The 27,033-nt window shown below is 38.5% G+C and overlaps 5 protein-coding genes across 6 annotated transcripts; 3 read left to right on the top strand and 2 right to left on the bottom strand.

Moving 5' to 3' along the window:
- The first annotated feature begins 847 nt into the window (after positions 1–847).
- On the top strand, positions 848–2,551 carry LOC111440971 (protein RTF2 homolog). The gene has a single exon (XM_023077821.1). The coding sequence runs from the start codon at positions 1,102–1,104 to the stop codon at positions 2,260–2,262; it is 1,161 nt and encodes a 386-aa protein (XP_022933589.1). The 5' UTR covers positions 848–1,101; the 3' UTR covers positions 2,263–2,551.
- Positions 2,552–3,797: 1,246 nt separating this feature from the next.
- LOC111439140 (FIP1[V]-like protein) lies at positions 3,798–15,067 on the top strand. The gene is made up of 9 exons (XM_023076885.1): positions 3,798–4,903; positions 7,080–7,333; positions 7,858–7,984; positions 8,234–8,302; positions 8,393–8,530; positions 11,046–11,147; positions 11,251–11,597; positions 12,103–13,759; positions 14,045–15,067. The coding sequence occupies exons 1-9, from the start codon at positions 3,968–3,970 to the stop codon at positions 14,600–14,602; spliced, it is 4,188 nt and encodes a 1,395-aa protein (XP_022932653.1). The 5' UTR covers positions 3,798–3,967; the 3' UTR covers positions 14,603–15,067.
- A 571-nt stretch (positions 15,068–15,638) lies between these two features.
- Positions 15,639–19,090, top strand: LOC111439157 (VAMP-like protein YKT61). The gene is made up of 6 exons (XM_023076919.1): positions 15,639–15,924; positions 17,499–17,596; positions 17,994–18,098; positions 18,224–18,289; positions 18,591–18,677; positions 18,846–19,090. The coding sequence occupies exons 1-6, from the start codon at positions 15,732–15,734 to the stop codon at positions 18,894–18,896; spliced, it is 600 nt and encodes a 199-aa protein (XP_022932687.1). The 5' UTR covers positions 15,639–15,731; the 3' UTR covers positions 18,897–19,090.
- Positions 19,091–19,118: 28 nt separating this feature from the next.
- Positions 19,119–20,430, bottom strand: LOC111439165 (temperature-induced lipocalin-1-like). Its single transcript, XM_023076931.1, has 2 exons — positions 19,995–20,430; positions 19,119–19,571 (listed from the first exon to the last, which is right to left on the bottom strand). Exons 1-2 carry the CDS (start codon positions 20,364–20,366, stop codon positions 19,389–19,391), a joined length of 555 nt encoding a protein of 184 aa, XP_022932699.1. The 5' UTR covers positions 20,367–20,430; the 3' UTR covers positions 19,119–19,388.
- A 630-nt stretch (positions 20,431–21,060) lies between these two features.
- LOC111439145 (two-component response regulator ARR12-like) lies at positions 21,061–25,272 on the bottom strand. Of its 2 annotated transcripts, none has more exons than XM_023076899.1 (6): positions 24,707–25,270; positions 24,270–24,422; positions 23,608–24,009; positions 23,458–23,534; positions 22,107–23,348; positions 21,061–21,499 (listed from the first exon to the last, which is right to left on the bottom strand). In XM_023076899.1, exons 1-6 carry the CDS (start codon positions 24,852–24,854, stop codon positions 21,428–21,430), a joined length of 2,094 nt encoding a protein of 697 aa, XP_022932667.1. In that variant the 5' UTR covers positions 24,855–25,270; the 3' UTR covers positions 21,061–21,427. The 2 variants fall into 2 exon arrangements, with proteins under 2 accessions (XP_022932667.1, XP_022932676.1); XM_023076908.1 differs by having other exon boundaries at positions 21,434–21,519; positions 24,707–25,272.
- Positions 25,273–27,033: the final 1,761 nt, after the last annotated feature.

The raw sequence follows: 27,033 nt of genomic DNA on the forward strand, positions 1-27,033 counted from the left end.
CGTATTTTTAACCCATTCTTAACATCACATTAAATAAGATTATGATACAAAAGTGGCTTCGAACCAATCACACGAGAGTTGTTAGTCCAAGTATCATGATGTAATCGAGGAGAACGGTGCATCATCCAAGCTTGATAAAGGTCAAGTCGAGTCCCGAACCTTAACTCCAAAAGTTAAAGTTTCAATATGAGTTTGGACATGCAGTTTTTGAGTTAAGTTTGTCTATACGAAATATGAATGCTCGTTAAATTTAATGTCAATTGGACACTCCACGAGATCATATGATTGTTCGTTAAAATCATATATACTCCTACCAAACCAAAATATGTTTCATTGTTGGATGATGAAAGTCCTACATTGGCTAATTTAGGGAATGTACACGAGTTTATAAACAAAGAATACTCTCTCCATTGGTATGCGATTTTTTGGGAAGCCCACGAGAGCTTATGCTCAAAATGGACAACATCATACTTATTATGGAGAGTCGTGTTCGCCTAACATGGTATTAGAGTCATGCCCTAAACTCAGTAATAAATTGGTAAATCCTCAATCCTCAAATGTCGAACATATGACTCCAAAAGAAGCGAAATTTAGCTACTCGGCAACATGCATACAAAATTTTGCTCTAAAAAATTAGCGAAAATTAGCGAAACCTGCATACAAATGACTCCAAAAGAAACGAAACTTAGCTACTTGGCAACATGCATACAAAAATGATTATTATTATTTAAAAATGATTTAAAATCATTGTTAGTGAATAAATAATAAAAAAGAAAAATATGAATATAAAAATTGGCTCTCGAAAATTCAATTAAATTGATAATTGAAGTATTTTGAATTTGAATATTAAAATTTTGCTGTATATATGCTTCTCCCGATCCTTTGCGGTCTAGACTTCAAAGAAGCGAAATTTCTGGATTTCAATACAATCGGTGTCTTCCCCATTCATCCTTCGAATCCGAAAATTGTCGATATTTCTGATTGTGATTGAAACCCTAGCCTGAGATTTTCATCAGCAATCATCGTCGTTGGGATCGCGATCGCGATACACTAGCCACGGAAATTTGTTGTCATCGTCTTCGATTCTCAAAACCCTAACCAATGTATCCGAAAAATCAACACCGTCTTCAGTTCTTCGTCCATTCTCCCGACCTCCAAATTCAATCCAAAATCGTAAACCTAGCACAAACATCGGCCCAATCCCTCGCGGATCTTAAGTTATCTCTTATCCTCAACACGCCTGCTTCACGGTTAGCCTCATCTTTCTACTTCACCCTAAATGGGAAACCTCTCCTCGATTCCGCCACAATTTCCAGTTCTCTAGTTCCCCCTCTGTCCACCTTGATTTTAAGAACCAGGGTCCTTGGGGGCGGTGGTGATGGCGGTGCAACCGGGGCCGAATCCCGTGACTGCTACCTTAAAATGTACGCAGAGAAGAAACCCGATAAGGTCGATCCTAACGAGCAGAGGCTATCCAAGTGGTTGAACTGCGCTCTTTCTAACGAGCCTTTGAGGGAACCTTGTGTGATCGATTGGCTTGGAAATATCTTCAACAAGGAGCCGCTGGTTCACGCGTTGCTGGAGAAGAAGCTGCCAAAAGGTTTCGGACATATCAAGGGTTTGAAGGATATGATCAAGATAAATCTTTCGATGGTTCCCGGTACAGAATCGCGTGGCAATGCGATCTCAGAGGCGAGGTTTCAATGCCCGATTACTGGGCTCGAGTTCAATGGTAAGTACAAATTTTTTGCTCTGAGAACTTGTGGACACGTGCTGAGTGCAAAGGCCTTGAAGGAGGTTAAATCTTCTTCCTGCCTTGTTTGTCATGCTGAGTTTATGGACAGAGACAAGTTTGTGATCAATGGGAGCGAGGAGGAGGTAGTAAGAATGAGGGAGAGGATGGAGGAAGAGAAAACGAAATCAAAGGAGAAGAAGACGAAGAAGGTGAGGACTGGGGAAGTGGGTATGAATGGAGATGTGAGTGTGGATTTGGCATCATCCCGTTTGTCTGGTAAAAAGCATGGCATTGAAGGTAAGGCACTGGGTAAGGTTTCAGCCAAGCCTGAGAAGCATGAGCGGCCAGATAGTGGAGTTCAGGTAAAGGTTGCGGCAAGTAATGGTGCTGTTAAGCGATTTAAAGCAGCAGACATGGCCCCTGCCAATGCTACCAAAGAAGTCTATGCTTCCATATTCACCTCATCTAGGAAGTCGGATTTTAAGGAGACATATTCTTGTAGGTCTCTTCCACTTGGTCGTAATTGATTGCTGTTAAGAACTGCCAAGATTTGTTTATGACAGTTCTCCTTAATATTGTTTGTATCCAAACCTTCATTTTTAGTGTCCTTCCTTGACTTTGTTGATTCATGCTTCATCGTTTCTAATTCATGTAAGATATAAGTTTCCAGTGTCATCTGCTGTTAATGTTATGGATTGATTTTGGAACAACAATCAAAGCCACTTTGTCATGCTCAAAATAACGAAAGTGATTTTGGTCCCTCCAAAATCACTCCCAAACATGAACTTAATAGAACTGTTTCACATTTTTAGATCAGTAAATATTGTTGAAAGTCTTGCGCTGATCAATCCATGATTCTCTGTTTGAGTTAAAGTTTTGAGATTTTTAAAATGAAACCCCTGATGAAGTGCCTAATCTGCATATTTCGGACTTCAGAGCACGATTGTTTAGTGTTAGTTTTCTTTTTGTCAAAATATTTCTTGGTTGTTATGTGTGTGTATATATCAATCTCTGCTGAAATATGATGTGTAACGATGACCGACTTTCCATACACATTATGGTCGGAGCTGTTGCTAAGTCTTCACTCTGTCGATAGTTTGGGCGAAGTTTCATCCTGGCCAAGCTTGTACTTGTTCAGATTATAGACCATTTCATGACTCTGATTTATTGTCCTCGTGGACTTCTCATGGAAGGGAATGTTCCTACTTGTGTAATAGCTTGTTCTCCTCATATATGTCCATCTACTACTGCATTGGTTTCATTTACTTTTATTGCACAGGATGTCATTGAAAAGTTTTCAAGTGAAACACTTTTCAGCATGTTTTGAAATGAGGAATGTTAACAAGGTAGGCCAATCAAATAATAAATGCTCAAGATTTAGGTTAGGATTTAGAATCCGAATTTTTCACCTAATGACTTCGACATTCCTTAGTATACCCTGCGACACAGTCACTTTACTTACTTGTTGCTTCTAAGAGTGAAAACTATCTCCATAGATCAACGACATAGTCACTTTACTTACTTGTTGCTTCTAAGAGTGAAAACTATCTCCATAGATCAACGACATAGTCACTTTACTTACTTGTTGCTTCTAAGAGTGAAAACTATCTCCATAGATCAACACAGGGATTGTTCCAAGCAAAACTATCTCCTACGAGTGTCATGCTATTATATATTAGTTGATTTTGGATAGAATTGGTAAATAGATGTGCTTTCATGCAAGCACTCTAGCATGGAGATCAAGAGGAGCTTGACGATTAAAGCTAAGAACATTCTCAGCTAATATTATTTTTGATTTCATACATATTCGGTGAAATTATCAGTTATTAAGATAGTAGTTGAAATTGAATTGGACGTTATTGTTGATTGAATTTTTATAGTATATAGTAAAATAAAACTAAGGAAAATTAAGTGATTAAGCTTGTAATGTAACGAAAAATATAATCAATAACCCTTTCACAAAATAAAAATAAAAATAAAAAGAAAAAGAAAAAGAAAAAGAAAAAGAAAAAGGGCTTTCCTGAGGTTTGTTGGGGGAAAAATAAAAAACCTAATGCAAAGGGAGAAAGAAAGGGGAATCAGTATAGGGGAAGTCTTAAGATGACAAGCAAAAGCCCACATTGGCACACTCCTTGACGCTCGCCTCCAGCTCCAAACCAGCGCCTTTCCCTTCCCCTTCCCCTTCAAACTCCTCTCTTCCGTCTTTGAATCCCCAAAAATCCCTTCTCAAAGATGGAGGACGATGATGAGTTCGGGGATCTCTACACGGATGTTCTCAGACCCTTCGCTTCTTCTTCCTCATCGGCGCCGCAGACTCACCAATCCTCTCCCGCCCCTCCGCCCCTTCTACGTTCGATCGATCTCAATCGTCAGGAGAACCATCAGACTCCCCCCTTTGGACCTTCTTACTCCAAGTCGGTTGTTCCGGTGCAGCTCGCCAATCAAACCCCACCTATCCAGCCGCCTCGGGAGTCTGTACCCGCTGGTTCTTCTGGGTTCGTTCTCAATTTGGCTGCCAGAAATGACGGAGAGGGTTCTCGGGTGAAGGGAGTTAAGGATTTTGCTTCCGTCGATGTTGAATTGCCGAATAGGGCTTTGGAGGATCGGAATTTCGGTGTTGAATCTGGAATTGTTGGTGCTCTGGAGAAAGATGTTAATTTGATGGATAAGGATGTCAAATTTGATGTTGAAGAGGAGAATGTTGGGGTTGAGGACGACGTGGGTATGGAGCCGGTTATTCCTGGCTTGTCTCCTGGCGGTGGAATATCGATCCATGAGAGAGGTGGAAATTTTGAGAACGTGGAAGGTTTTAGAACGAATGATGCTGCCCGAGACCGAGGTGATGGCGGTGACGACTGGGATAGTGACAGTGAGGACGAATTGCAAATTGTGTTGAATGACAATGATCGTGGGCCTATATCAATGGAGAGAGGTGGATTGGGTGGTGATGATGAGGACGATGAAGACGATCGCCCGCTGGTTATTTTGGGGGATAATGATCAGAATCAGGGTATGGAAGAGCAAGAGTGGGGTGAAGACGCAGTGCCGGTAGCGGATGGTGAGAGAAAGGAGATGGGCGAGGCTGCAAAATCTAGTGGTGGGATGGTTGTGGCGCCAAAACTCGGATATAGCAATTTTGGTTATCGTCCTTTTCATTCTCAATATAAGGTCAGTGTATTGTCTGTTTTTCCAAAGTGTGATGAGTGTATATGGGGTTTTGTAATTTCCCGCTTGTCATTGATAATCGAAATGTAATTTTTTGTTTGTTATCGTATGACGTGAATAATACTCATGTAGCTATTACTATTTAATTATTTTTAATTTGGATAGCCATTGTACTTTTAGCCCCTCCTATTGACATAAGAAATTTTGGATTGACAGTGTAAGTCATTGGATTCATATGATATTCATGACCAGTCGAAAGTAATAAATAATCATTGATTATCCTTGCAAACTTGATCATTTGATTTCATCCAAATGAGATACCTGGGGTTCGATGAGTAATAACCATCGTGACAAAGATAAGGATCATGTAATCAACTGCGAGTTCTCTGGGAGAACAAGGGGTTCTTTCTGTAAAACCTTCAACCATAAATGGCTCATCCCCCCCCATAGAGCACAAGTTCTTTTATTCAGCCAGTGTCTGGGCACAATTTTAAAGGCAGTGGTAAGTGGCTACTCTTCGGGAGTTTCAGGTCCATCTCAAGTGAAACTGCAGGTTTTCTCAAGGGAAGTCTAAGAATGTATCTAATGTGGACGATTTGGTTTTGTTCACAGCTTCTAGATAGTGTTTGTTATCTGTGTTTGTAATTTCATTCTTGACTCAAACCAATTGGAAAAGGTTTTTTTTATGATTTCTTGTTCGTTTAGGCTGGGGATAGATTTGTTATCACTTCCCTCGTATATTTTTGATTGATCATATATAGTTACTTTGGGGAGTAGCTGGTCGAAATCATCATCCTGTTTATTGTAATCTGTAGCAACTCTGACATGGACTACAACTCGAATGGCGGGAGACATTTTTCAGTTCCAGGATTACAATCTCTGAGACACTTCCTACACATCTTTCTAGCCCCTCAATGAGCCATCAAAGAACTAGTTGATGATACTTTGTCTATTCATCGGTTTCCCCTTTCTTTTAAAACTGAGTTCCTCTCGTGCCTGCCATCACACATACAATTTTCTATATACAGCAGTGTTGGAAACTTGTCATGACATGAATAATATTGAAGGATATCATAGTGCTTGGTTCTAATTTTCTTATTTCCTCCACAAGTGATGAACGGAAACCATTCCTATTGAAAATCACCAGTGCATTTATGTCACGCCTGGCTCTACTCATGTCATAATTGAATTTTCTAGATATTTGGAGCTAGTTAAATGGTCCTGAACAGCGAGCACTATCCTTGAAGTTAATAAGAGGAATGGAAGAATTGTTGTCTTTATTATTAGTTTTCAAGTACAAGCTTCTGTGGCCAACCAAAATTTCTGCTTTTTGTGTGTTTGTTTTGTTGTTGTTGTAATCACTGTCATTTTTGTATTGGCCATTCGCAAAAGCCTGCTGGCCATTTTTGTTATTTTAGTAAGTTGCTTAGATCACCACTGTGTAGCAATCGTTCTCCAGTCATCAAATAGTTAAGGTTTAAGTTAATTGGTTTGAGTCTTATAGAACTGTTAGGTCTTCTTTTCCCAAAGCTAGATGAATTTTATTTTATTTTAATTTTCCTGTAACTGATGCTTATATAACATATTACTATCTGCTTGCCAGTATTTTGTTATGTTTGCTTCTTTTTCCCCATCACTTTTGTTCTTGTTCAGATGATTGGTTTTTAGGCGAAGCAGTCTATATGTTTTTTGATTGCTTCCTACTTGTCTACTCAACTTCAAGCGCACTTCCTTTGTGTCATTCACATATGATATGTTTCTTTATATCTTATATAGGTTGTTTATGTTTGTGTGAAGTGAACATAATTTTTTGTTTTCTTTTACAAGTTTTGTAGCTTAGATGAATGTTGCTTTTTAAAAATCTATTTGCATTGTTGAGCACTTGGTTTATTGCTATGTAATTTTTATTTTACTTGGATATTTTAGGAAGTTATGTTTCTCAGTCAAAGCTAACAAAAATACTGGCTGTCGTAGATTGAACGCATAAAATTGTATAGTTTATAGTGTGTGATAATCGATTATTTTGGAAAATCTTGGATTCACTTGTATTGTGGGTCGTTTTTAGGTTTCAACTGCAGATGGTTAAACTTTATTGCATTTTTCTGCCTGCTGCTTGTTTTTGTATTTTTGTATTTATATATATATATAATAAAGCCCATATTCTTGGTGGTAAATGTAGTATGTGAGACCTGGTGCAGCACCTTTTCCTGGTATTCCTGCTTCTGGCCCTGGAGTGACACCAAATCAAGCTCGTCCACCTGTCATGGGTCCTGTTGGTGGTCGTGGAAGAGGCGATTGGCGACCAGCAGGAGCAAAAGATCCTGCCTCAATGCAGAAAGGTTTTCATTCAGGTTTCGGAATGCCTGGATGGGGCAATAATATGGGAGGGCGTGGTTTTGGTGGTGGCCTAGAGTTCACTCTGCCTTCACACAAGTAATATTTTCCTTGGCCTACTGACGGGTTCTGAGTTGAAACATGATGTGCTAGCTTTAGTTTGTTATCAATTGCGTGTTTCAATTTCTGGCTTTTTTTTTTTTCAATTTTCAATTTTTACATGACCTTGGTGTGTTGTGCCTGTGCAAGTAAACTGAACTTTGCATGTTTTTGTTATGTGGAGTGAACAGTATAATTTAGACTGCTTTCCGTTCAGTTCATAAAACACAAATCACATTTTTCTTCTGGGAGAATGTTCATTCACATATTTTTCTGCTTCATAAGCTTGACCTTAACCCAGTTACATCGGACTGCTTCATAATCTTGCTCTCTTTTTTGTTTACTTGCACTGGAATGGAGTTTATACATTTAACAAATTTCTAAGTCATTCCTAAATGACCGTAAAATTTTTATGTATGAGGACACCTTCATTTTCATAATTATTTTATTTTGTTTCAATAGCCTTTTCAAAATTTCCTGCTGTGCTAATTGCTGTATTTTTTTATCCTAACTTTGGAATTCAGGACAATTTTTGAAGTTGACATTGATGGTTTTGAGGAGAAACCATGGAAATCTAACGGAGTGGACATATCTGACTTTTTCAACTTTGGCCTGAATGAGGATAGCTGGAAGGGATACTGCAAACAGCTGGTAAATGCTTACCATTGCTTTAATTTGGCGTTTTCTGGGCTTATAGCTCCCCTTCCCCGCGAGTTTTTCAATTCTTCTGGGGTGCTCGACCGTTGTTTATTATTTACTTTTGACTACTGAAAGTTGGGGCATTTTGCTAATTTCTTTGTACTATCCAGTTTTGGTTTGGCCTTTTTGTATTCTCTCATTCTTAATAAAATTGCTTTCCATTAAAAAAACAACGTAATGCCCATTTTATTTTATATACAGGAACAGCTACGCCTGGAAGCTACTATGCAAAGCAAAATTCGTGTATATGAGAGTGGACGGACAGAACAGGTATATTGATGGTTCGTTCATGGAAGGAGTGAGTTCTTTAAGCCATATTTTGATCTCTTAACCATTTTTTTTTTTTAATTTCCTTCTCAGGGCTATGATCCTGATTTGCCTCCAGAGCTAGCAGCTGCTGCAGGCATTCATGATATTTCCAACGGACATACTCTTGGGAAGTCTGAGGCTTTGCAAAATGATCTAGGAAAAGGAGCAGCTCGTCTGCGGCCACCTCTGGTATTTACTATGATCTATCATCCTTGTGATATGTAGAGGGAAGCCTTAATCTGTTTTACATACAGTAGGTAGAAGTTTCGTGTGCTTGAGTTATAGGTTAGCTACGTAATGCTCGAGTTTGTTAATTGTCAGAGGTGGGGAGGAGCATATGATGAGTGACCGCATTTTTGTGTGTGAGTGACATAGGGCCGTCTGTAATATTGTTAATATTTATGATTGTTGTGGTGGGGGGTGATGAGTAGCTTAGTTTTGTTGGGAGACAGTGATACTCATACCTCTAGAATGTTTACGACCTGTAAACCATTTCATCTATTAATATAATTGTCATACTTTGGCTAAAGCATCAGAACACTTTTTTGGGCATTCTAAGAGGGGAGAAGAAGATGATTGACCAAATCAGGTCTGTTGAACGATGTTTGGGGACAATGGCTGGGGAAGTTCAGAAGATACAATCAATAGAGAAGAGTTTGGCAATGTTAGTCAAAGGCGTGAACCAACTCCTGAGAAAGTAAAAATTGAAGAGGACAGTGATCGATCATTCCTTTTCCTTGGAAAAGTTCTTTGAAAGAGAAATAGTTGGTGCACACGAATCTAGTTGAGGAATTGGGATATTCAGTTGGATGCATAAGGAGGAGATGAAGTGTGTTAAAATGGTTCCAAGATATTTTACTTTCTGGTGTTCAATGGATGCGATCTTCATGGCTAGTTTTCTTAGTGAAGCTCAATTTTGATATGAATTGTTTATCAAAATCCCAAGAGATGGGGTCAATAGTGATGAGTATGTTGGGTGTAATGCTGTCATTGTATTTTTAGACCACTTTCTAGGGGGTTTTGTAAGTCAACACAAGAGGACCCTTTGCATGAGAAGCCTTTGGCTGTCCATCCTCAGGGAGCATTTCAAGAGTGTTGACAAGTGGTTGCTAGACTTGTTAGATGCAACACTTAGGAATTTGGATCAGAATAGTAGCTCTATACCAACGGGCCTAGTTCTTCACCTCGACAAACCCAATGCATATGCTTGCCAAATAAAATAACTAGCAAAGTGATAAAAGTGATCAGACTGGGCCAAGCTAATTACAATTGCATATAGGGGTACCTCATTCAAATACTTGTTAGATGTTGAATTGCAACATCAAAGGGAGAAAGGGCTATGCTTCTGGTGAGGAGAACCACACCCAGGTGACCATAGATGCAAGAATAAAGAGCTGTAGGATTAGATTCCTCAAGAAGAATGTGAGGATGAGGAAGGAAGGTGAATGGGAGAAGAAAAGTGTGTAAAGAGGTTGAAGGATCACTAGGGGTTGTAGAGCCCTCACTTAACTTCGTTATGAGGTCGATCTTGCCTCAATACAATGAAGGTCGCAAAAACTTTATAGGAGTAGCCATTATAGCCATAATCAAAGGTACGACAAACCAAACTTCACTAAGGCTTGGTAGTGTAAAAGGTGGGATATCAGTAAGTTGATTATCTTCCTAAGCTCAGACGGCGTTCGTTAAGAGGAGGGAATTTGTCAAGGAGTTGGGTTATTGCTTTTGAATATGGGCGAAGTGGTGAAACGGATGCTTTAGCTCAACATCAACAGGGTTTTTTTTTTGGGGGGGGGGGGGGGGTAGTTATGATTTCTCTCTTTTGTCAATCATCCCATCAATGAAATTGTTTCCTATCCAAATTTATATACATTAGACTTGGGGTAGTTATGATATGACATGCTGTGGTTACACCTTCTGTGGCATTCAGGTCAATTGGAAGATATTGCGAGTGAAATTTAGGATTTGTGGGGGCAGGGTGTTCTGTTGCAAAGAAGTCCTTCATTTTGCAGTACTTTTAGGCACCATTGAATACTTCCATATGTAAAAAGAGGTTCACTTGTAATTGTTCATAAACTCAACAAAAAATTCTGTTTCAAATAAAAAAGGGCTTTCGGAACTAATATTTGGTTGCAGTCTCCATACCAATTGGACCTCTCCCTCCATGGCTGTATGATTATTCCATTCACCTGTGAGAGCTCGTCATTCCTAATTAGTTTACACCATATGTATACCCTCAAGCCCAGAAGATTTAATAAAATGTTCAGAGGGAGATATTTAGCTGTTTAATTATTGATCAAGCATACGCCTTTTCTCAAGCTCAATGGCCTTAGGGTAAAAAAACAGAACAGTAGCTGGAGATTTGTTGACTACTGAGCATTGGAAAACCATTCCAAATCTTATCATAAATGAATTGTATGATCAGTGCTACTTTATGTAAATTGAACTTGAAGTTGGGGTACCATCGGATAAGAGTTTGCTATGAGGACCTCTTCAAAAGCTCATTTTGAACTCATAAGGGCACTACGTCCTCTTCAATATTATTATTTGCTGGATTGTGATTTCCATTTTTTGTTCATGCAATAACTGCATTTTATCTCTCTTGCATTAATGTACTGCTTTTTCGGAATTTTATGCTGTGGGTAGGTAGTTTAGTCTCGACATTATTCTAACATTGAAGCTCAATGGTGAAAATTTTCCTTCCCAGCCTACGGGCAGAGCCATACAGGTGGAAGGTGGTTATGGTGAGCGTCTTCCCTCCATTGATACTAGACCCCCCAGAATTCGTGATTCTGATGCTATAATTGAGGTATTTCATCAATCTTGTGATTGAGCAAAATGACTTACCTTCTTCCACTAATATTAATCCTATAATTCTACTAAAAATTAACTTCAGCCATATGGTTCTTTAGATTGTCTTGCAGGACTCTTTGGAAGATAATTCCTCCACAGGAAATTGCACCCCAGACCAACAGAATGATTTGCCAGGAAAGGATTTCAAAGAAGTCCATGAAGCTGAAGATGACAATGCGCAAATTCAAAGTGATACTGAATATCCTGACAATTTTTCAGAACCTTATAATAATGAACTGCAGGGAAAGGCTGGAAGAAGGAAGACATCAATGAATTCTGCTTCTGATAACAACATACACGAAGATGTCAGTTTGCCTTTCGCTTCAGAAGGACCAATGCTCGATCCTGCGTCTAGAGGCCATGCCCCTACTTACTCTGCTCAGAACTTGGGTACTAATGAGGAAAGGTAAGAACCGTATGGTAAACATCAATCATTCACCATGATGGCTACTGTCAGTAAGTTGATTTTATAGTTTATAATAGCAGCATTCAGTTTGAACCTTTTTTCCATTTTATAGTTAAATGTCTCACTATATAACGAAGTTTTTATTTTTATCGTATCTGACATTTTAGGAGGCTTATGACATACTAGTTTTGAGTTGGGCACACTTACATGTCTCATCTTATTCAAGCTTGTTTTATATGATTTGCTAGCTTGTTGGAGTACTTTCAGGTAGCAGTACGCCATTTTGCATTACAGATTGTTAAATAGTTCCATTCAAGATGATTGTCCGAGGTTCTATTAAAGATTTTCATACTAATCCAAAATTTCCATGCTTTTGTTGAAGACTTTTTTCTTCTCTCTTCTCGAAGTCATTGGAAATCTTTATTACTTCCCCTGTCTGGGCATTTCTTAGCTTGGTATTGACGTATCTGAAGGAATTTCTTATTTCTCTCCTTATTGAGTACAGGCAGCCACCGGGTAGGACACGTAATAAGTCCCCTCATTCTCCAAGACAGAACTCGCGAGTTAGTAAATCTTTTGACAGTCAGGAGGGATCTGTTGGAAGTTTGAATGGTAAACGTAGTCCACAAGTATCATCTCCTGTAATGGTTGAGGTTGCCCAGGAGTGTAGTGCTGAGGACAAGGATGCTGAACATGATGAGCTCATTGAGGCTGACAGAAATACTGGAATTGATCAGGAGAATGTGAATTTCATTTCAACCAGCACCACTAGTAAAAATGATAGAGATGACGAAGTAATGGAGAATAATGAGAAACTGGGTCCTATAGTTGAACCATTTATGCACAAAGAAGATGACGATGAAGACTCGAAGGCTGCAAGTAGTGAAAATAGAAAAACACGATCAGGGAGTAGCAGGGATTATCAGAAATGGCAGGATGGGGTTGAGGAGGAAGTATTTCAAAATAGACGCTCGTCAAGCATGGGGAGTGTTAAGAAGTACCATGATGAAAACGAACAGAATTTTCGAAGAAGAGATAATGAAGACAAACAAGACGAAAGGAACCGAATGGAAGTTAAGGGGAGGAAAGATGCTTATGCATACAGAGACTGGGATCCCAGCTTGGCTCATCAGCATCATTTGAAACCTGATGGTTTTGATCGGCGAAAGGAGAGGAGTAATGCTGAAGCTACTTGGCAAAGAAGAGATGATGATCCTTATTACAGAAAAGCAAGAACTGAAGAAACAAGAAAGAGGGAGCATGATGATGAAACAGGATCTAGGCATAGGGGCAAAATTCGTGAAATGGAGAGAGGTGATAAAGATGACCGCCATCTAACCAAAAAGTTAGATAATGGAAGCTATAGGGCTCATTATGATAAAAGTGTTAGCTCAAGGCATAGGGAAAGAGATGACAGTTTGAAGAATAGATATGAAAATGTGGATAGCTATTATAACAAGAAAAGGAAAGATGATGAACATCTGAGGCGAGATCATATGGACAAGGATGATATCTTGCATGGTAAGAGAGAGAGTAAAAGCCACCGGAAACGGGAAAGAGATGAAGTGTTTGAACCACAAAAGAGAGATGATCTACTGAGAGTTAGGGATAACGTTGGTGATCACCATTCTGTAGGGCACAAAGAGGAGTGGTTGCAAAGAGAAAGAGGTGATAGGCAGAGAGATAAGGAGGATTGGCATAGATTGAAACAACCTCGTGAGGAAAATCTATCCAAGCGAGATAGAGATGAAGGAAGGAGCTCTGTCAGGGGTGGGCACGGAGCCGAAGAGAAAGCATGGGGGAGCCATGTTAGGGTGAAGGATGACAATAAAGTTTCTGAAAAAGAGTACCCAGTAAAAGATGTGGTGCGTCACAGCGAACAAAATAAGAGGAGGGATAGAATAGAGGAGGAAAGTTCTCGCCGAGGACGTGAGGATGCCTATTCAAGGCGAAATCTACCTAGTACCGAGGATAGAAGATCTAGGCTGGAAAAGTCTACTAGTGAAAGACATGCTGTTAATGCTTTTGATAACCAGAGAACATATGATAAGAGGCAAAAAGAGAGCAAGATGAAGAACAGAGAAGTAGATGGCAGCGACTACAATGCTTTAGGTCCTTCCAAGAAAACCCAAGAGAACCAAAACAACCATAGGAGTCAGATGGTATGCTCATGATCTCAATATTTCTTAATTAAAATAAATAATAAAAAAGCAAAATTTTGGCTCTCTTTCTCTCTTTTTCTAATAAGCTTTATTTGAAATCGATTATTCTACTTGTTTTCGATGAACTGTTCACCATTTGATTTAGCTGTGCGGTCGAATTTCCTTACTGGTTCCTGGCATTCCTTATAAGCTAAGCACTCTGGTGGTTTAAGTGGAGAGATTTCCTTGTAACTATTGTCTGTTTTCATTATGGACCTTTTCCTATAATTTTTTGCTTCACTCTAGGCCTTGAAAGGTTCTGATGATCATGGAGAGTTGGAGCATTCAGTTCACCATCATGGGTCTAGAAAACATACTGATAACGCTTCCTCAGGCGATGAGCAGCAAGATTCCAGGCGGGGGCGCTCTAAATTAGAACGTTGGACAAGTCACAAAGAGAGGGAGTTCAATATGAACAGCAAGTCATCGTCTGCATTACTGTCTAAAGAAATTGAGAACAACAATGGTGGATCTTCAGAAGGCAGCAAACATCCAGATGACTCGTTGAAGGGGGCTGAGGCTGGCGACAACTACCATCTGGCTGAAAAGAAAGATAGTGGCGATCTGGATTCGAAAGGTTGCGCTTCTGATACAAAAGTATTGGAAGATAGACATATGGACACGGTCGAAAAGTTGAAGAAGAGAAGCGAGCGCTTCAAGCTTCCAATGCCAAGTGAGAAAGAGGCTTTGGTGATCAAAAAGATGGAGAATGAAGCACTGCCTTCTTCCAAAAGCGACGCTCCTGCAGATTCAGAGATTAAACCAGAACGACCTGCTCGAAAACGAAGGTGGATTGGTAGTTGATGGTTAAAATAACAAAACTATTTGGTCGTAATTTGTGGCGTTTCTTTCTTTTAAGGGAAGCTCCATATGATAAGAGGCCTCCGAGCCGTGCTCAGATCCATTGAGAATGCAATGCCTCAACTTGGAGTGGCTTCTAAAGGAGGGTGATACCAAGCAATGAAGGCCTCATCTCTCTCCCTCTCTTGGTCAATATATTATTTTGTAACCATATTATCATCTCCAGGAGCAACTTTTCTACGGTGTTTGTATATACTACCAGCAAGAGATGTAACATTGAATTGATTACCGAAAGCGGCGTAGAATGCGTTTCTAGACACACTTGTATGATTATTGCCTTCTAATTCGTCGGAAAGCGCTCGACTGAGGAACATCAACATGTTTATTTTAGGACATCTTAGTCTTAGAAATGTGCTATATACTCAGTTTGCCACTAACATTACAATGAAGATGAGTTGCATTTTCACAGCTTGCTCATTCTCAAAGTTAACCCCTTTGACATAAATGAACGTGATCCCATTCTTACTCCACATTAAGATCGATTGGGAACATATTTTAAAAAGTTACATAAGAAAAACTAATAGACTATTTTTTTTTTTTTTTTCCGTGAAGTATGTCCATAATTTTAAGGTATTGGAATAGATTGACGTTGATATACTATATGGACTAAAATAGTATTTTAAATTATTATATTGTTTAAAAAAAAAGTGGAAAATGATTTTTCAAAATATTTGGTGTATTATTTTATGATTAATTTTCTTATAAATAATTTCAAAAAGAGTTCTAGCGATGATTGAATAAATAGAAAAGGATAATGTTTAAAAGTGAAAAGAAAAAGGAAAAGAAAAACGTTTTTGTATGGTGTGGGTTAGGGGTAGCATACGAAGAATATGTTTCTCAATTAATTTAATGATTGATTTGATTTGATTTGCCGGCGCATTCATGTTCTGCCACGTAAGCAGTTCCATGATTGTAAAATAGACCACACTGCAGCAGATTTTCCTCCCAATGCCCATTTTACAAATTTATGTACAAACCCTGCGTTTCGTTTGCCATTTCTTCACCCCTTTTAGAGAGAGAGAGAGAGACCGAACAGAGAGGGGTAAAGGAGGCGTTGAGTTTTGTGAAGAAGATGAAGATCACAGCGTTGCTGGTCTTGAAATGCCACCCGGAAGGATCCGATCCGGTTATATTGGCCAACGCCTCCGATGTGAGTCATTTCGGTTACTTTCAGAGACCAAGCGTTAGGGAGTTCATCTGTTTCGTTGGTCGAACCGTTGCTAAGCGTACCCCACCTGACCAGCGTCAATCCGTTCAACACGAAGGTATGCCTTTTCTGTTGTTAATTCTTTATTAGGGTTATGTTTCTTCCATTCTGTTTGAATCGTCATGTTGGGGTTGTTCTTTCCTGATGCTTTGTTGCTGTAATTGGAGTTTCGCTTTTGAATTTGGGTTTTGCCTTGGTTTTTTTCATTTTTTATTTTTTCAAATCAATTTCATATTCGAAGGTTTTTAATTCTGTATGCCGATCGGATTATAGGCAGATAGAAAGTCTATATTAGTTAGTAGGAATATATGATTGTAGATTATGATAGGAGAGGATGTGATACCACGCAAAGAAATTTGAGTGACGAGAGATATAATAAAACCCCAAAAGACCATATATACCAAGTAATGCCCCGTGATGATCTCCTTTTTTCACTTTTGGTTTAGGCGGGTACTGTGAGATCCCACATCGGTTGGAGAGGGGAACAAAACATTCTTACGGGTGTGGAAACCTCTCCCTAGTGGACACGTTTTAAAAACTTAAGAGGAAGCGCGGAAGGAAAGTCCAAAGAGGACAATATATGCTAGCAATGGGTTGGGCCATTACAAATGGTATCAGAGCCAGACACCGAGCGGTATGCCAGCGAGGACGCTGGCCCCCAAAGGGGGGGGTAAATTGTGAGATCCCACATTGGTTGGAGAGGGAAACGAAGCTTTTCTTATAAGGGTGTGGAAACCTCTCCTTAGTGGACGCGTTTTAAAATCTTAAGGGGAAGCTCGGAAAGGAAAGCCCAAAGAGGACAGATGAGTTTGGAGAGGGAAACGAAGCCTTTCTTATAAGGGTGTGGAAACCTTTCCTTAGTGGACGTGTTTTAAAATCTTAAGAGGAAGCCCATAAAGGAAAGCCCAAAGAGGACAATATATGCTAACGATGAGTTTGGGCTGTTACAAATGGTATAAGAGCCAGACATTGGACGGTATGCCAGCGAGGACGTTGGCCCCCAAGCGGGGTGGATTGTGAGATCCCACATCGGTTGGTGAGGGGAATGAAGCATGCCTTATAAGGGTGTGAAAACTTCTCCCTAACAGACATGTTTTAAAAACCGTGAGGTTGACAATGATGCATACGGACCAAAACGGACAATATCTGCTAGCTGTGGCCTTGTTCTGTTATAGGTACCTCAGTTGATCAGCCTGATTGTTTTTGTGAAATCTTTCTTACCTTGTTTTTATGCAGTAGATTGCATTTGGACGATGCAATCTGAATTTGTATAGGGGGATTTATTTGGGCCGGTCGTCTATAGGCAGTGAAATTTGATACAAGTTGAAATTTGAAACTGTAGTGTAAGGTTTACGAGAAGATTTTGAATTTCTTACCGTTCTTTTAGCTTTCTTGTTTTATTTCAATAGGTGAAATTGTAATCAAGCACCTCGTGTTTATTTTCTAATTATAGTTGTTTTGGTACGAGGTCGGCTATTTTACTATTTGTCTTTCTTTCATGTTCTTTTCTACCTTCAAGTCAGTGTTAAAGATGTTTTGCAATGTTGGTTTACCACTTAACGTCTGCCCTGCTTCAGTTATTAATATGTTATATTTTATAAAATTTTCTACGGATCGGTTGAAATTTTGTAGAGTACAATGTGCATTGTTACAATAGAAATGGTCTTTGTGCTTTGGGGCTTATGGATGAACACTACCCAGTTCGAAGCGCATTTTCTCTGCTTAATCAGGTGAGAGTCGTTCTTATTCTCATTTAACAATATTGCTGTAGAGTACTCTTTCTTTTCCTATGTAATTAAATATTTTGTGCGATTTTGGCATTGATGAGTTGCTCTTTAAGAGAGAGCAAACTAATAGGCTAATTATCGACGTCTCATTTAATAACTTGATGGATTTACGCTGTATCAGGCTCATGTAATGTGTAATGGAGCACATTTCAGTATGAAGATTAGTTTTATTTTCTTATTACGTATTCCATGATTAAAGTAGTGAACTATTATGATGTATGGATGAATGGAAGGATATTGATCTTAGTAATTCTTAGTCCTTCCGAGTATAATATAAGTGGCCTGTGTATTGGTTTATGCATGATTGTATCTATTGTTTATATACATTGATTTCTCACAGGTTGTTGATGAGTACCAAAAAAACTTCGGTGAAACATGGAGAACTGCACAAGCGGATAACACTCAACCATGGCCATATCTGACTGAAGCTTTAACCAAATTCCAGGTTTATAGATCCACTTTCAGCATTTATTTAATTATGGACATTATTGCATACTATATATTTTGGCCTCATTCCCCCACCTCAACCACAAATATGTAATTATAACCTTTCATTTAATTATTGTCCAGGACCCTGCGGAGGCAGATAAATTGTTGAAAATACAGAGGGAGTTGGACGAAACCAAAATTATTCTCGTAAGTCTTATTACAGATGCAGTGGTCTTGTGAATTTGTGCCTGTTCGCATCTCATTATTGCAAAACTTCATTGTCAGTCTCTGCCCTCTGAATACATGTAACCTTTAGTCCTTTGTCACATTAACATATTTTTCTTGCCTGGATAAGATTAAGTTGTTTTGCACAGGGTATGATGCAAACTTTCTGTATGCATTTCAATGCCAGCTTTCATTTTCCTGAATTGTAAACCACTTCTTTTTTTTTTTTTTTTTTTCTAGTTGATTAATTTTCATATGATATCTTTCTCCCTCCCAAATACAGCATAAGACCATTGACAGCGTGCTCGCACGTGGTGAAAAGTTGGACAGTTTGGTTGAGAAGAGCTCGGATCTCAGTGCAGCATCACAGGTATGCGATGATACATTACTAGTTGAACGTAGTACATATGTTTTTCTCCTGGTCTATGAATAGTGTACTTTCTTGCAACTTGCTCAACTAATGTTATGATTAAGCATCTGATTTATTTCCATTATCTGAAGAACCTATCTAAACTCTTGCTCGCCTGTGAATAAACAGATGTTCTACAAACAAGCTAAAAAGACCAACCAGTGTTGTACCATATTGTAAGCTTTTGATGGCATCACATAGAAGATGAACCAGAAAATTGATGATTGTAATATGATTATATCCTTTCAATTTGTTTGCTCCGCTGAATCTTGTGAATTTTATCCTCGTTTGTTGTTTAAAAGATGGGGGAACAGAATGTTGGGCGTACATCCTACTCGTATATATATATATATATATTGACGTTTTTCATCTTCTACATTGGTGTTAGTTTACACGTGCTTGTTTCCATCGTCAATGCAAAGTTTATTATTTCCATTCTTATGCTGCTTTAGTTTTTCTGTTGGATCCTTCTTCTTCATATGCTGCTGCTGATTAACGTCTAGCGAGTTGCCACGTGCAATCACATTTCGATCCATGTACTAAATCTTACTAACAACCCCGGTCTATTTAAAGCATTGTTTAGTGAGAGACATATCACATGTACTTACAAACCAACATTTGAACACAACTGGTAGGATTTTTATGATATAAACAGAAGCTTCTGTGAATACTTTATTTTCCCAGAAGGGATTTGATCCACCATATGCCTTTGGTATCTTTGGGGCCTTCATCTTCTGGTGGAGGATCGCTCTGTGATGTCTTGTGCAGTTTGCTTACATCATAACCCTCTTCCTTGGCTTTATCAAGCAGCTGATTGTATATCTCCTCGTTAAGATGAGCGTTTCTGCACAATATCTGACAATACACCACAGATTGCTGAGTACAATTTAGGGGGAATTTGTTTTAATCTTGTTGACCCCTTTTTTAATTTGAAGTCAAACTTACGTGCTAAGATTAACTTTTCTTTCTCTTTACGTCAAATTAGAAAACTAATTGATAGATTAAAAAGAAGTCAAACTTAGCCACAGGAAGAGAAAAGGTTAGTACGCATCAAAATGTCTCTTTTGAATAAAAATGTCAGATCGTTCTGTAAAGACTCTCAACTAATCCTTTTGAGTCTGCATTTGTTTGTAATTTAAAAGTCGATCATTCAATCTTTCAATGTAAGTAATTCGATAAACTTAAAAATAAAAAAATCGAAGGTCCCAAAACACAAGCCTAGGATATGAATATGCTGAAAAAATGAGGAACAGTAGAAGAATGATTCTGAAAACATACCCAAAGATTCTTCCTCGAAGGCTCTCCGACCAGGACATACTGATAATCACCATCAATATACAAAACCCAGTAATTCCCAACAACTGGAATGATTGGAAGAAAAGGAGGCAAATAGAATTTGACCTTGAACTTGGCCTCCTCGCTGGAAGGGTCAGCCTTATAAGCCACACCTTCTATAGAACTTCTCTTTCCATCACTCCAAGTTTCATTCACCACATTCACAGTTCCATCTTCCTTGAGTGCATAATTAGCCCTCGTGTTCACACCATTCTTTGGCTGATTTCTCGATGGAATTGAAGCTATCTCATACCATCTTCCCATGTACTTCTCAAGATCTAATCCTTTCACCACTTCCATCTCTGTCTTTGCCATTGTTTCAAATCTGAGAGACACAGATTTGGGTTTCTGCTGAAGATATTTGTAGACAGAGGATTGCTTGTGAAGTGTTGTGTGGATGCTTATCTATAAGGTCTATTCAGCGGGGCCATGTGGCTGATTGGTTGAGATAAAAAGTAAAAACTTCTAGATTTGGATTGGTGGTTTCTAGAATCTAAGACTATTGTGGCTGTGGTAGGGCTATTCAGATTTTCTTAGACCACACCCTTTTGGTTGGCTTTTTCCCCACGGCTTCTTGATGTAACATGCTCTGTTCTGTAATGTGAAAATGTCGTTTTCTCTGATGTTCTTCATTTTTATGCTTAACCCACAAGGATTTTGATGAATTCACAACCATATCTAGACCCTTATGCAAGAAATCGTTCATGATAAATGGATAGGAGTGTTGATCCGCTCAGAAGGATAAACAATGAAAAGAAAAAGGTAACCTTTCTGCTGCTATAAGAACACTGCTCCTCCTTTTTCAGGAGCTTTGACTATGACAGGAAGAATAAGAACTCTTTTGTAGACTATTTCAAATTAATAGTGGGATGAATTGAAACATGGCTGTTGGGTTTGTGATTATTTCAGAATTTATTGCTTAAGAAAAAGTATTAAGGTTACGACAATGCTTAGCTTAACTTACAACTGTCGTGTGGCGCCATTGTTGGCGCTCCAAGCTTTCCCCAAATGAAAGAAGCATTGTAAATCTGCATTACTTTAATTAATCACACAATAATAGGCTTCCCCATGTTACGTTTCAAGCAACTTTCTCTCTCAAGGACAACAAGGCATATGAAACAGAAAAAGCTAAGAGAAAGCTGCAAAGTTGTCCCGTCATTATTCTATGAACAAGGATAAGGACAATGTCTGCTGCTTTGTAATAACAACCTTGAAACGAGATGTTTTGCATCAGTAAATGGATGAACAGACAGAGATGGAACAACCTCGCAGCCAGAAACCGAACTGAACCGACGAAAAACTACATAATGGTACACGAAACTGCTTTCAGATCACTGTGATGCTGCGTTCCATCCAGCAGACAGCAGATACAGGTCTCAAATACACGATCCTAGAGAGAAATTATCAAATCCAAACTCTCCATTCACTTCTGGTATTTCATTTTGTTCCTGAATCATTTTGCAGAATCCTGTCACTGTATGATCAGGAAAAATGCACAACACAGATACATAGAACGATCTAAGACCTTAACAACAATGGTAATAGAAAATCTATCAACACAAATTTTTCATTGAAGTGATCAGAATGAATATATAACATGATCTAAAATCAACAACTACTGCATTCGATGAACAAATGGCCCATGAATCGACCTGTTTATGATGCATGCAAGAAGTTTGCTTGATCAAATGAGGTTTATATGTTTGTACGATGTTTTCTGATCTTAACTAATGGAATCTTTTGGTACAACTATAGCAGTTCGTTATATCATTACATAGAAGAATCACATGGGATCTTTTAGCCGTTTTCCTTGTTTGGAAAACTTGATTGCAGTAAGATGATCTGTATTTGTATTAACTATAACAGCAAGTAACAAGTTGATCGTCCATAACAGAGGAGTTTGGGGAAACAGCATTGCCATTCAAAAGAATGTCTATATAATTATGTCAGATGTACCAATTTCGACAAGGATGAGAATTTTCATATAAAGTTAACTTGGAAAAATGGAAAAGTTGAATGAAGTATCTAAAAATTTAGCAAGAAAGGTGACTATACCCGTTTGATCATCGCGTTCATTATATAATCCAAGGACTCGGAACTGCCCTGAGTCGACCCATCGTGTGACTTTGTTTGGTTCAACAGATAGTTGCCATCCACATTCGTCTTCGTGTTAGGACCCAATTTTTCGACCATGTTATGTTGAGCGAAGGACAGTGGAGCAGCATTTGATGGAACCATCAAAGATGAACTGACCTTTCTATCATATATTAGATTATTCTGATTGAAACTCTGGCTTAAGGGGTTTAGAGTCTCATTCCCAGAAACCAGAGAATTGATTGCACCAAGATTATGCTGCACATTTCGACTGTAATCGTGTTTAAGCTCTTCCCAACTCTGCTTCGGCATGGTATTTATAGTTTGAATAACACTGCCAACTACCCCTGCTTGACACTGCATATCTCTTGAATCCTGCAAGGGAGCTGCAACTGCATTTCTCGAGGAAAAATCGACCGAGACATTCCCAAACGTTGAGGGGGTCGAAGAAATGCTCGAGTTTATTGCATTGAATTGATCATTAGGATAGGCTTGATTTTGATTCAAAGAAGTGGCTGAGAATCTAGACAATTGTGCTGCTCCCTGCCAGGTTCCATTAGAAGGATCAGGATCCAAAAAATTTGAACCACCAATGTCTACGTCAAAAGTTTCTCCATTCAGCGGATCTACTCTAAGGGAAGTCTGGTTTCCATATGTTGGCATGGTTCCTTGTAACATCAACGGGGCAGTCGAAACCAAATTGGTTGAGTTTCCAATATTCACTCTACTATCAGGGAAACTGTTGGGAACTCCAAACCCAGATGTCTCATTTATTATATTGAAGTCTCCAATAGGAATGGTGGACTTGCTGTGTTGCAGCTGGCTGAGCTCGAGCGACGTCGGAATTCCTTGCAACAGATTAGTAGGTTGGTTAGGAGGCAGCATAGTAGTTGGCTGGAGCTTCCCAAGGTTACTAATGGCGGAGTTCAAATTTTTGGAGTTTTGCTGTATCAGTCCAGAAGAGGTGATTCCACGCAGACTCATTCCAGCCGGGGAGTTCAATCTTCCAAGCATTCCAACAGGTGAATAAGATGATAACGAAGAGTTTTGAAGCCGTCCCATTCCTGCAAAGCCATGTAAATCTCCATATCCATCGAGTGAACCCATCCCCATGAACGCACCGTCTTTACTCCCAAATGTAGCAACCATGTTAGCTTGCTGGGATGCCACATTGCTGATTCTTTTCAGGTAAAGCCTATATTTCTGCAATACAACATAGACGCTCTTAGCTCCATCTTGTTTTCTGGTTGAATCTTTGCAAAGTCATAAATCAGTCAAGTAATACTAAGTGTAGGAAAGGGAGGATTCATGCCTGCAAATGACTTGCTACGTTTTCTCTGGTAAGTCCTTCAACATTCATCAGATCCAGGATTTTCTTAGGCACAGCCTCTGATAAAGAGTGAAGAAAATTGTTAGATTTGGAGACACAGATGAACTAACTTAGTTTTGAGCACCAACTTACTTTCGAGACCCAACTGATTAACCGCTGAGACGAATTTCTTGTGCAACTCAACCGACCACACTACTCTAGGCTTCTTCTGGTTCGAGGGGTCGTCATTATCAAGCCCGTTATCCTTTCCATCTTCATCGTCATCGTCGTCTTGGTCCTTCCGCTTCCTATTGAATTTCGCATTGTCTGCATTACTGGTTGATGAGAAACCTTGTTCACCTTCACTGCCTCCATTTCGAGCCTTATCTTCACTAGGGAACTTGTTCTTTGCCTTCGGTTCGAGCTTCTTCCTCCGAATCACATGCTGCCAAATGTTCTTCAACTCCTCGATTCGAACCGGTTTCAACAGATAATCACATGCCCCATGCGAAATCCCCTTCATAACAAGCTCAGTATCACTATGTGCTGATAACACTAGAGAAGAAGAAAGACACCATCATCATACAAATGAAAAGTCAATAACCAAACGAACTACTCTGAAGAACAAGACAATTAGTGCAGTTCAAATAATCGTAGCAATAAAGAGACCACATTAATTTCAGCTATTCAGCAACACAACCATAAAAAAACAAGAAACAGAAACAAACTGATCCTAAAAAATGACGTTGGTATCTAAAACAAGACAAGATGAAATAAAGGCATAGGATGTCGTGAATCATGAGAAAGAAACTTACTGATCACAGGTAGGTCCATCTCAAGCCCCACCAACTCAAGAAGCTTGAAACCATCCATATCAGGCATGTTCACATCACTGATAACCAAGTCAAAATTGTTTCTATTTTCTCTCAACATTTTCAAAGCCTCAATGGACTGCTTCGTCGTGGTAACTGCAGAAAGAAAAGAAAAGCAAAACAAAAAAAACCCCACATCTAAATCACCAACAACCAACCATTTGGAAGATTTCAACACCCAAAATCCCAAAAACACAGTTCAAGAAGCTACGATTCTCATATTCTAAAAGAATCCCACCAAGCAAAATTAGTCAACAGAACCAAAACCCCCCAAATTGTTCCTGAGATTTCACCAATAGGGGAGGAGCAAATGGATTTGACTGATGAAAGCAGATTAAACGCAAGTGAAATAGGTAAGAAAGATTAGAGGGAGAACAAACCATGGTATTGGCATCTACGGAGGAGAGTTTCAAGCACTTTGAGACAAATAGGGTCGTCGTCAACAGCAAGAACACGCATCCCAACAGGAAAACGATCAGTGGCACCATCATCACCGACAGAAGTAACCGAATGAGCCTCCACAGTCATGGCGAAAGGAGAGAAAAAGGGGTTCGTTAAAACTTGACAGAAAAAGAGAGAAGTCGAAAATCTCGATGTGGGTACAATGTTTTCCGAGCCCCCTTATCGATTTTCCAAAGACCCAGATGGGAAAAGAGGTTAGAAGAAGAAATTGATTGGGCGAAAAGGAGATGAGCAGCAGAAGAATAGCTATAGAATGGCCCAAAACACAGGGAAGGAAGAACAAATTCAATTGAATCCAATAAAACAGAAATGCTTTTAATCGAAACCCATGGCTGTTTTCCCCCTCATTGTCTTATTATAAATGCTTTAAGGTAAACTCTGTTCCACTTTCTCTCTCCCATCAATCCGTATGTACAGAAAGTGGAAGTCTAATGTCCATAAACAGACGAGTATGAAGAATGGAGGTGAAGGGGCCATTGGGCGTAGAGTCAAACTTAATGCTTCCATCTTTCCTCACCCACAAAGGGTTTAATCAAATTCTGCTGTTACTTACTTGCCCATCAAAAATCTCATTAATTCAATATATATTTTTTTAATCTTTTCCAGAATATTTAAGAGCAATTTAGTCCAAATTCAAAACATACCTTCTTCCTCGTTTTCAAATCCTGTTTAGAATCCAGTAATTATTAATGCTTTAAAAAGGGAATGTTAATTCCTTTTCATTTTTCTTGTTTTGGTAAATCATGATTATATTCCTTAAACGAAGCTAATTCCTTTGATTGATTCGCCATAAACCGAAAATGAGTTAAATGATTTCGCCCATTTGAATCCACTTCTGATGAACCCTAAAAAAAAAATTAAAAAATTAAAAAATTAAAAAATTAAAAAAAGTTGAAAACTTTATGAAAATTTTGGATTTATCCAATGTCTCTCATGATGTGAAAAAGACGAACACCCAAGATTTAATAATCAAATTGATGAATTTGAGTTCTTTATAAATTATTAAATTTGTCTTTTTTTAATTATTAAAATTTACAAGTGGGAGGAAATAATTCGTTTCTCCAAGTAATATTATATAGTAAGTATATTATTTCCTTACAAAATTTTAACCGTTTTTTCAATTACAAGTTGCATTAATTTATTTTAGGTTATGGTAATTGGAAAAATGGTGGCGCGTGTTGTTCAATCGCCGAAAAAAGTCCAATAATTTATTTATAACTAAAAGTAACAAACGTATAAATGGGACAGAAACCACGAGGTCCACAAATAATACACGTCAATCCTCTGCCACGTTTCAACACCCTATTGGTTTTAATAATTCTTTGTGGGTCCCACCCAATTATATGTTACCCCAAACACGTATGCACTTTTTTTTTTTTTTTTTCGCAAAAAATGAATTTACCTTTAAAAATTTAGAAATACGTTTTATTAATTTTTTAAAAAAAATAAATGTTTGAAAATATAGAGTGAAGGAAGTTATTGAATAAAAAGTTACTACATGTAGTGTACTTGTCTAATACATTAAAAATAAAATAAAAAAACATAATAGAGTTGAAAAAGCAAAGGAAGTGACCGAAGATAAAATGTATACTTAGAAATCATGTCTCTATCATTTAATCATTTAAACTAACTATATCCAGATAAACATGTTAAGAAGTTAAACTAAAACGACTCGAGAGGAGTAGATAATATAACCATATTACAGGGGATGGAAAAGAATGTTAGGGTTATCAGGTGCTAAATCCATAGCGATATCTCTTCCAGTAAAATGTGGTTCGGGGACGAACTAAGGTGGAAGTTGGTGGGCATGTGATACTCGAGTAAAGAAAAAGTACATGAAGGAACCGAGACTATATTAGAATGAGAGTGATCATGAGAAATGAAAGTTGTACCTATATCAATAAGATGCACCTTCTTTTTCCAGTGGCTCAATCATAGGAACAAAACATGTTAAAAGAACTCGTATTGATTTGTAGGGATAATTTTTACTATTAGAAGCGAGGTGGAACGTGAAATCGGAGATGTATTACATATAAGGATGATGCAAAGCATGTGGTGAAGATGGAGGGATGAGTATTAAAATAATGGGGGGAAGTGCTGGAGAAAAAGGGATGAGGAGTGTTGGGGTTGAGGCCAGCTAAGTACAACCCACAACTGCTTTGACATTTTCAACAATTTGGTGTTTTTTTTTTTTTTTTTTTTTTTTTTTTTTTTTTTTTTTTTTTTTTTTTTTTTTTTTTTTTTT

Source organism: Cucurbita moschata, unplaced genomic scaffold, assembly GCF_002738365.1.
Source record: "Cucurbita moschata cultivar Rifu unplaced genomic scaffold, Cmos_1.0 Cmo_Scf00003, whole genome shotgun sequence".
Taxonomy (NCBI): domain Eukaryota; kingdom Viridiplantae; phylum Streptophyta; class Magnoliopsida; order Cucurbitales; family Cucurbitaceae; genus Cucurbita; species Cucurbita moschata.